General features: G+C 43.1%; 1 protein-coding gene across 1 annotated transcript in view; it reads left to right on the top strand.

The window, feature by feature from the left end:
• SKIV2L2 (Ski2 like RNA helicase 2) overlaps positions 1-10,411 on the top strand; it is an 88,055-nt gene that overhangs the window by 63,795 nt on the left and 13,849 nt on the right. The window contains exons 20-23 of the mRNA XM_018568191.1: positions 824-934; positions 7,166-7,354; positions 8,542-8,705; positions 10,169-10,274. Coding sequence (XP_018423693.1) covers positions 824-934; positions 7,166-7,354; positions 8,542-8,705; positions 10,169-10,274 — 570 coding nt within the window. The remainder of the gene's footprint in view (positions 1-823; positions 935-7,165; positions 7,355-8,541; positions 8,706-10,168; positions 10,275-10,411) is intronic.

Here is a 10,411-nt window from a genome sequence, read left to right as displayed (position 1 = left end):
TAACAACATTAGAAAAAGAATTGTTAAACAATAAAGGGTATATTAGGCTGATCACTTCTACATTCAGCTGCACTGTGTGCAAGGGCTAGTTGCAGTCATATCACCCACGGCATAAGGATGATGCCCGTGATGAACCATTTTAATCGTTCATCATGGGCATCCCAGTAGGCTCCATGCACTACAGGAGGAAAACTATATGGGGTCAGATACAAGACCAGTCACCCTGCACAAGTGGAGAGAGCAGTAGAGAGCGGTTTGTTACAGGAAGCTCCTGAACAGAAGTAAAGTTTCACATGGGATTACAGCACAGATCAGGAAGAAATACTCAAAGCACACCAAAATCTAAGTAAAATACACATGCCTTTTGTGTTCAGACAATATTTGCCAGTCCCGGAGTTGAGCTTTAAGACATTAGGGGCCCTGTAAAATATGCAAAAAGCTGCAGATACTGTTAGATTTCCTCATATCTACACAACCCTGTGGAGAGCATGTGCTGGTGTCAAATTTGCTCTACCGGGGGGGGGGTGTTGGGAACTTTATAAGGAAAGGGGTAGTACTCCCTTCCGTGGAATCAGTCCCCCTGCACTGTTTGTTTAAATGGAGGTTTATTGTAGATTTGGGTATATATGCTTTCATGCTTTGCAGATACGCATGGAATCATGGTCTGATTTAAAAAAAGGATAAAATGGTACCAGGGGACAGAAAATATGTCAGTTTTTCTATAATCTACAGAAATGTTTATTTCCACTTGTACAACTTCTGAAATTGTAATGTTCTGACATGAAATGCTGATATGAAGGTACCTTTTCTTCTCTGCCTTCAGGTAGTTCCAGTCCTTCTGCATTTGCTGACAGCAATCAGTAGTGTTCGCCTATATATTCCAAAGGATCTTCGGCCTCTGGATAACAGACAGAGTGTGCTTAAGTCTATCCAGGTAATTTGATGTATTTTGGAAGCATATGCTTCCAAATGTGTATTTATCCAATGGAAAAAGAGGATGTAAAATTCCGGAAGTCTTAAGCAAAATTTGTTGTGTTAAAGGCCCATACGTGTTCAGATTATCTACCTGTGTATATATGTCTACCTGAGAGTTTGTTTCCTCTACTGTTTGTCAGCTTGTGTATGGGACACTAAATTTGAAGGCTTCCGCTTAGATATTTCCCCTATGGAACAGTAGAATGGAAGATGCCCTCTGAACAATATGGGCAGTTGGCACCTACCAGTATCACCCATATGTATCAAATGTATCACCCATATGTATCTAAAGGCCGTGACACACTGCACGCGAAGCCGTGCAGAGCTAAGCAAAGCTCTCCGGCACGGAGCTTCACGTGCAGTCAGATGATTGACTGCACCTTCAGCCAATCGGCTCGTCTGTAACAACCGGCCAGACGTCGCATCCCGTCGGTTTATACGCGCGAGCCGATTGGCTGAAGTTAAAATTGTTCATCTCGGCACGCTCAGCTCCGCGAGCTCTTGCCAGCTGAGGTGCCCAGAAGAAAATTACATGACACACTGCTCGCAAAGGCAGCGCGCCACTGCTTCGCCTGCAGTGTGTCACGGCCTTTACAGATATTTTATTTTTGGATTCGGGCTTGCTGATGTTCCAGTATATGGGCAATTTAAAAAAAGAACTAGGAACAAACTTTTTTGACTATAGTTCTCTTTTGTATCATAGGAGGACATTTATTAATGTCCTCCTGTCACCTAAAACTAAGCATGCTATATATATGCAATGCTGTAGCCAAGAAACATTCCAACAGTATTGTTGGGATCAACCCAGCTGCCTTATTGACAGCTTGCTCTGCCTCTCTAGAGCCAAAGCCAGCTGTGCCCGCCGCCTCCCCTGTCTGTCCCTCCAATCAGCCCTGCAGGAGGAGGGGGGAATCCCTGTGGGGAGTGGTGACTGACAGTGAAAACAGCGGTTTGTGATCACTCAGTTTTCGATCAATAGAGCTGACAGCTGCAGTGTCACTCGTTGGCTCTAACTATGGGGATGAGTGCATTTTACTCTCCCCATAGTTCTCCTTTAGAGTCAAACTCCAGATAGCAAAAAAAGGTTCAGGTCACCAGCCTGTTTGTGTAAATCTCAGGACTAGATACACAAATACAATGGCAGTTAAAACCATAGTTCTGTCATTTCAGCTGTGTATTTGGCTGTTTGCCTGTAGTTCAGCTTTAGGTCCACTTAACATTTCACCGTTTCATAAATGCATTTAATCCTCCAGTGGCTTCTAATAGCTCTTAATGATATTCGCTAAGAGGTTCCTCCTGTCACAGTTCCAGTCAACTTCTCCATTAATCGTGAAGCCAAACAGTCTGCCTCCTGCCACAGCAGAACATTACATTAAGGAAAATATTGCAAATAATATACCAGCATTGATTCCAGCATTGTACCACACAAATTGGGTGGCTTGTAAATTTTCACCTTCACTATATTCTTTAGATATTGGTGGAGGCAAGCCTAGTGCTTCATTGCATGTGGGCATATACCTGACTAGTACTTGTAGACCCTCTGAGCTCTCTAAACAAATCGTTAGCCAATTTACTGGAAGAAACCCAGTGTGGTTCCTTCATTTGACCCCATCTCAGTACAGGATGCAGAAGTAACAGAGGGGTTGGAAGGTGGAACCACAGTGTGCCATGGTGAACACTGACATCCAGCGCTCCAGAAAGTGTCAAATGCTGAAGTTACTGCTGGAGGCTGGAATGGGGGGAAGGTAGGTGACATAGGCAACTGTAGAGGTGAGTATAATACCTCTTCTGGTGCAAGAATCTGTCATTTTGATTTGTTTAGATACCTGACAGGGTCTCTCTTTAAAGTGCAACTGTGGCTAGGTGATAGACATTCAAATATTTAAATAAATGAACATTAAGAAAATGTTTGAGATTTTAATCCCAATTTAACTTTCAGTTAAATCATCAAAGTTGTGCAAAGTCTTAGGCTGGCCATACACCTTACAAACATCGCACAACTCTCGTTGTGCAATGGTTGTAAGGTGATTAAAATTTCGTACGATCTGCCCATCTTGGACAGGCAGGCAGATCGTACTTGCGACAATCGCAATGATTGCAGTGCTGAGCGGGCAGTGTGCGCTTGCGCACACCGGCTCGTGCGGCATTAGTCTTCCGAGCACGCTGAAATTTGTGCGATTTTCGGCAGGTTTTCCAGCATGCTTGGAAGACTAAAGTCGTGCGATCTTACAGTAGAAGAGGTCGCACGCAGCCCATACACCTGCCGATTATCATACGATCGCAGTATAATCGATAATCGGCAGGTGTATGGGCACCTTAACAGTTTATTTTTCAGCCTGAGTAGTAAAACCTACCTTCTGCCAGTGTGCTGCATAGAAGGACACTTGCTCTCTCTGTGGCAGCAGTGGTCTCTCTGCAGACGGCAGGAAACAGCTCTTAACAGGAAACATTTCCTTTACGCTGTACATCAGGCACTTGTGACCATGCCAACTGTCAATAGAAAACGTCTTCAATGTTCTGAGTGCTGTTTATGGAGAGGCTGCCCACATATGCAGCAGAAAGAAAGCATAATCAGCCAAACCAACAACTATTTTATACTTGGAGTAAAATACTGAAGATTTAGCAGAGGCCAAGTCTGATAATCACTGACTGTCATTTCAGATAGTTCTCAGTCTCTAGTTGCCCATGTTACATTTTAGTATTTTAACCTTGAAATGATTGCCGTCTGCCGTCATCTCCACAGAAAACGAGGCAGCACGCTTAAAGCTCTCCTAAATGTTTTGCGGGTTTCCTACTGACCACGTTGGCAATGGTGGCTGCTATTCAATCACACCAATTACTGGCTCTAAACTTGTAATGATGGTGTAACTGAGCTAATAAGATTTCTCTGGCTCCAGCATGCTGAGGGCATGGAAATCCTGACACTGCACATTCTTTACTATGACTTTCTTTGGGCTGAATTTCTACATTTAGACTTCTGCATTTTATAATGGAGGGATGTCCTATATTATCAATGGAAACTAATCACCATGACGTGCAGTTCATTGTGGGCTTAGGGTGACTGTTTTGAAGCCACGGTGAGTCTCCTAAAAGTTGAAGGTCCTGAAGGGTTTGAATGCAAACCTGGAGCATAAAGCCCTTTTTTGTGCAAATGGCTGCTTGCTTGTAGACCCTTTATGGACTTGAATCCTCACCAGTGAAAATACAGAGCAGTTTATTCCCTGGTTTATGTACCACCCTCTGTTTCTTAAAGAGGTAGGTAGCAAAGCATAAACTCATGGGATAAGAAGCTGTAGTTCCACCCCAATTCTCTTTACAAACTGTGAATAGTGCGGTTATGGGTTCTGTATTATAGTTCAATACACTTGATATCTTGACTAGACTAAAGGAAATTAGAGTGTCATTTAAAGTGGAACTAGACTCTATGCTTGCCTCCTCTCACGAGGTGCAGGCTCCCTTGACACCACTTCTTTTGGGTTTGACGTCATCGGACATGATTGGCTGGCTTGTGATGACGTAACTTCCTCGCCAGCATACGGGAGTGAATTCATCCTGGCATTGCCGAATGCCAGAAATGTACACTGAGCTGCACATGCTCTGCTCAATTTACATTTAATAGAGGAGGAGCTGGCAGGCAGAAAAGGAACTTTCACTGCAAAAGAGGCATGCATTGTTTCTTCCTTTTACAGAGTTTTTCTGTTTAATGTACCCGAGTTGACTATTCTGGTAATCAGTCTATCAGTACCCTCAAGTGACATCCACAGACATGCAGCTTATGTTTTTGGTTTTATCCCGGAGTACCCTGGGTTTCCTAAAACGTGGAGTGCACTTCTAATTCAGAATCCCAACCACCGCTCGTTCCTGTACCTTCTTGTAAAGCTCTTCCTTTTTTAGGGACAAGAGGGGGCACTGGGGGGAAGAATCATAACATCAAAATTTGCTTTTTTGTGGAAGTCCTTTAACATTTGCAGCCTGTGAGCTACATTCACTTATTAAAAGAAAAATTGCTGTGAGGCATGAGGAGAACATTTTGATTGTTATAAGGCTGAAAATATTCACAAGATAATTACCGATTTAGTCACCTTCTCTTAGCTGCAGGCTTTTGAGACCTGTATATAGGGTAGATCTCTAGACAAACCGAGGCCAAGCACTTGATTAGGTTACTGAGAGGAACATCAAGTGTGAAATTTTTTTAAATCTCTTTACGCTGAGGGTACGTCCACACCATATGCAGTGCGTTCCTGCCCCATTTCGTCCAGAACGCGTTGCGGCCGGCTCACTATTTTGTGGGGCTGGAGGGGGCGTGACGGGCCATTGAAGTGAATGGCACCGTAGCCACGCCCTCCGGCTGTAATCCCATTGCCCGCACGGGATTGCATGGCACATTGTGTCTGCGGTCAAAATAGTGCAACTTTAGTCCGCAACGGACCGGTCTGCAGGCACAATGTGCCCTGCGATCCCATGCGGGTGATCGCATTTCGGCTGGAGGGCGTGGTTACGGTGCCATTCACTTCGTTGGCCAGCCACGCCCCCTCCAGCCCCACAAAATAGTTAACCGGCCGCAATGCAGTGCGTTCTGGACGGAATCGGGCTGGTACGCACTCCATATGGTGTGAATGTATCCTCAAAAAGTGTGCATAACTTGTAGCAAATGTTTTTCATTTCTAGGGCCCATTCACACCACATGTAGCACAGTCCCAAGGCAAAGACTGTTTTTAATCTGCCCACTTCACACCACTGCATGCAGAACTTTGCTTTTTTTAGTCCCGTATGCTGTGGCGCAGTACGACCACATTGCACTATGCTGTGGCTTGTAGAATTTTTTATAAAATGTCATTCATGAGGAAGCCATGGATTGAGTCGTGCCTCCCTCCCTCTTTCAGTGCGGATTCCTTGACAATATGAGGTCCTAAGGCCGGAGCTGGTGACCAGCTATCTCCACTCCTCCACTCTTCTACTTTGCTCTCCCTCATTTCCCCTTTCTTTTCCACCTCTCTCTCCCCTTCTCGCCTTCCCCTCATTACCTACCCCTTTATCCCTCCTACGATGTTCCCCTCCCTAAGAACCAGGTAACTCGGGCTACCTCTTTGTAACCTTGACTCGAAGTCCATGTTAATGTGTTGATTCTATAGATATTGAGACCTTAAGGTTCCTTTGGACTACTTCTAGACTAATTTTATCTTTATAATATTACTTTGTTATGCATATGCCACATGTTGTACTCGAAAACAGCCACTTGAAGTATGTGCAAACACAATTGTCTATCTGTTTTAAAAGTAATAAAAAACCCTTTTTGAATGAAAAAAAAGTCATTCATGAAATTTCAATAAAGTTCTAACAAAAAAAGTAAACGGTGTGATTGGTCGGGATCAGCACTGTTCCCTCCCAGAGCACACCAGCCATAAGTTGCTTGCATAAATTGTGCAGTTTTTGTGCTTCGGTGTTTGTAGATTTTGCCTATTATCTGCCAAGCACAACTATGTCCATTTTCATAAATTTTCTGCAAGTTTATTTAATTTTTTTTCAATATGACTATTATAAGTGCAGCCATAAACAGCTTCTGGGCTGTAGGTTTTTCATTTTTAGAAGTATTCAGTTGTCCATTTTAAGAGGACACCTTTTAAGAAAAAAAATAATCACACTTAAAGCTCAGCTTCAGGCACAAACACTTCTATTTAAATATATTCCTTAATAGCCACAATGTCTATAAATCCACTTTGTGTGCACCAAATGCCTTTTGCAAATTGAGTTGTTGCCTTATAAAGGTAGCAGTGGCATGATCGCTGTGCTGTACATAGCCTGAGCACAGCTGTGGGAGGGTGCTTTCAGAAAACTACAGCAGGGGGGTGGATACAAGACCAGTCACCCTGCACAAGGATAGAGAACAGCAGTGACCGTTCTTTATTACAGGGGAGCTCCTGCACAGATCTAAAAGAAGTGCACAAAGCATGACAAGATCCAAGAACTTGTGTGCGCGCTTCCTGCTGCTTGGCTGTGCAGGTCCACATCTGACTGTGCAGCACATGTGCTTCTTTTGTCATGAGCGAATTCTCTACCAGCCACAGGCTTTGCCTGGACATTATATGTAATATTGTGCTGCATCTAGAGGAACATGACTTTCTAAAATCATCAAGAGACTATTGTTCATTTCAAAGCACTCGATTTAACACTAGTTCATGATATTTTCCAGGAGGTTCAGAAGCGCTTCCCTGATGGAGTACCTTTGCTGGATCCTATTGATGATATGGGTATTAAAGATCCTGGGTTGAAAAAGGTGGTTCAGAAAACAGAAGCATTTGAGCACCGAATGTATTCACACCCTCTGAATAATGACCCTAATCTGGAGACTGCATACAAACTATGTGAGAAGAAAGCACAGGTAAGAGTATCTAAAGCTAAAGAAAACAAATCCTTTCTTCTGAACTTGGACATGTATCACAATGGAGCACTGGTCAGTAAGAAGGACACCTCACCATCTCTGCCACCATCTCTCCATGCAAATGGTTGCTAGATGAAGCTATAGCAATCTATAAAATAGACTAAAATAATAAAGGTTTTGCTGGCCATTTTTGAGAGCCCTGCATACTTATTGAATGTGGACTGTATTAGTGGTCCCCTTGTGGCTGAGAGACCTCAATGCAGAGGTTAGTGTACAGCCGTTTGCCCTTGATTTCATATTGGAGAGGGACTGTAACGTTGACAGAGTTACTACAGTGCCCTTCTTCGTAGGGTAGTATTGTATTTTTATCACGCAAAGTAGGCTTATATTATGGATGTGATATTTTAATATATTTGACCATACATTATCAGTGTTCTATAATGCATGTTTTCATATATAACATTAACTTTTTTAAATATCCCACATATAGAGAGAAATATATTCTCCTCTGTAACAGCTGGTGGCTGTCATTGTTGCACAACACAAAGGGAGCTTCCATAAAGGGAGTTCCCTATAGAATGGATTCAGCTAGTCTGAGAGCTAGGCAATTCTTATATACCTGTATTGTACTTTGATGAACACTGGTCCATCCCACATACTAGCTATGGGCAGCCAATGCACCTACATGTGCCAGGAAACTACAAGGCTCAGCAGGTCCAGCCAGTAACCTGTAGAGCTCAGAAGATGGATTGCACTGTTTACGCTGTGTGAAAGTAATGTGTTTACACTGATTCAAGAGTTTTTGTGTAAACTTAGAATGCTTTTGGTCTTTAAAAGAATTGGCATTCACTCTAGCTCGCTCTTTATCTTCACACATCACAATCAGATTGTTTACTCGCCATTAGGTTAAAAAAACAAAAAACTGAATGGATAGTTTTAGGTAAGAGCCCTTACATCACAGTTTTGGTTAAAAAACGCATCAGTCAGTAGGAGAAGGATGGAAAAAAACTGGAAACCCCCAGCAGACCTGGTACATTTAGATAATGGAATATAGGGGCTTAGCTAGAAATAGAATATTATGGAACAGATCATACATTTCCTAGTGTATATATGTCTTTACCTGGCACACTCAGCCTGCCTAGTATTCCTGAAGTATGCAATGTATAAGCAAGTGTTTTTGTCTGCAGATTGCAGTAGATATCAGAGGCGCGAAGCGGGAGTTAAAGAAGGCTCGCACCGTGTTACAGATGGATGAGCTGAAATGTCGTAAGCGAGTGCTCAGGCGTATGGGTTTTGCCAACTCCTCTGATGTCATAGAAATGAAAGGGCGAGTTGCATGTGAGATCAGCAGGTAAGCAAAAGTGTTCCATCTTAACCCTATTTATACTTTGGGAATCTTCTCCAACTTTGTGACCTGCCACCAAATAGTCCCTTAACATACTTTGAAACCCAGGGCACTCTGTTTATATGAATATTATGATTTAGCCCACTTCCCATACCTCAGTATTATAGGTCAGTGAGGATACCCATCACTTTTAAGGTCCAGTAGTGAGGTGAATGCTTGCTTTCCCTGTACACTGTAACTGCGCCTGCCGGTCCCTAGGTTATTACACAGCAAGTGGCGGGAACTATTGACTGCAGTGGGGGACCAGGCATCTGACAGCTGTAAAGGTTCTGCTGGATTCTTTATCACTTCTAGACAATGGCGTTTGGAATTACCACCCACCAGCAAGGACAAGTATTTAGGTTCTTCTGTTGCAGAAACTCTTCTTTAGAGTCCAGCCTGAAATACACATTTGCATAGTGGCTCTCCAGATGTTCTAAAAGAGCAAAGGTGCAAATGCCACTAGGTGGGCAGATTTAATTCCTGCTTTGCCATCTATGTAATATTTACAAACAGATGTGTAGTGTGAGGACCAGTCTAACCAATGCACTTTGCTAATCCCTCACAGCACTCAGATGTCTTCATTTTTCTTTTTTTTAACCTGAGATCAAGTTCTGATTGGAGAGATTTAGGTGCCACTCAAGCTCAGCTGTCCCTTGGCTTTTTACAAGTGGCACCAAGGTCTCTACAACCTAACCACTTCTCAGGAGCCATATTTAAAAATAGGGGAGGCTTCGTTATTCCATATGGGGACTGCCATTGCCAGCCACAATGCTTTTTCTTGGTCTGCCTCTGGCTGAAGAACTTTGAATCACTGACCTGAAAGAGATGAGCAAGTGTGAAGTCAGAGCCCTTTATCTACCTAATTGTTCTGTGTCTGTGGGTCATGAAGCCAGGGGATCATCATAACAGCCATAATTTCCAAAAGATGGCCTAAGCAATGGCAGCTTATGTTTTATCTCTGTGATAAAGGAGTTTTCCTTTATCGTAATCTATAAAGTTCATAACCAATCCAGACTGTGTGTGGGGTGTGGACTATTTTTTATTGAATCTATAAGACTAGCCGTTCTCAACCAGCGATATGTGGAACCGTAGGGTTTCTTTAGAGGTTGCTAGATGTTCTTTGACCTGTAGCTGATTGTCTTTTCATTTGATGGTGCCTGCACATTTCCAGAGCTAGTGCTATTCAGTAGAGCCAGTGGCATGACACCAATGATCTTTTTAGCTGTCTGAAAGGGTGAAATATCGACCACCACTGTAAGGGGCCCATTCTTCTCACATCACCAATGTAAGAGGCATTTTTCCACTCCCATTGAATTGGTTTTAGCAGAGGGTTTCCAAGTCCTAAAGACTATTTCAAGTGTTCCCCTAGGGTGAAAAAGGTTCATAATGGCCGTATTAGACTATAACGGTTTTCATTGTCTTTGCAGTGCTGATGAGCTCCTCCTCACCGAGATGATGTTTAATGGCCTCTTTAATGACTTGACGGCGGAACAAGCTACTGCATTGCTCAGCTGCTTTGTGTTCCAGGAAAATGTAAGTGCTCTTTCCCCGACAGGGATCTTCGGTATTGATGAACAGAGCTTACTCCTTGTTGAACCCTGTCACTCTGAGTTTTAGGAAGGTTGATGATACCTAAAGTCATGTTTACTGTTTAAAAGAAGTGCACACAG

This window comes from Nanorana parkeri, unplaced genomic scaffold (genome assembly GCF_000935625.1).
Source record: "Nanorana parkeri isolate BGI_ZX_2015 unplaced genomic scaffold, ASM93562v1 scaffold1152, whole genome shotgun sequence".
Lineage (NCBI taxonomy): Eukaryota > Metazoa > Chordata > Amphibia > Anura > Dicroglossidae > Nanorana > Nanorana parkeri.
Note: the sequence above shows the minus strand (reverse complement) of the source record. Positions and strands in the feature narration are given on the sequence as shown.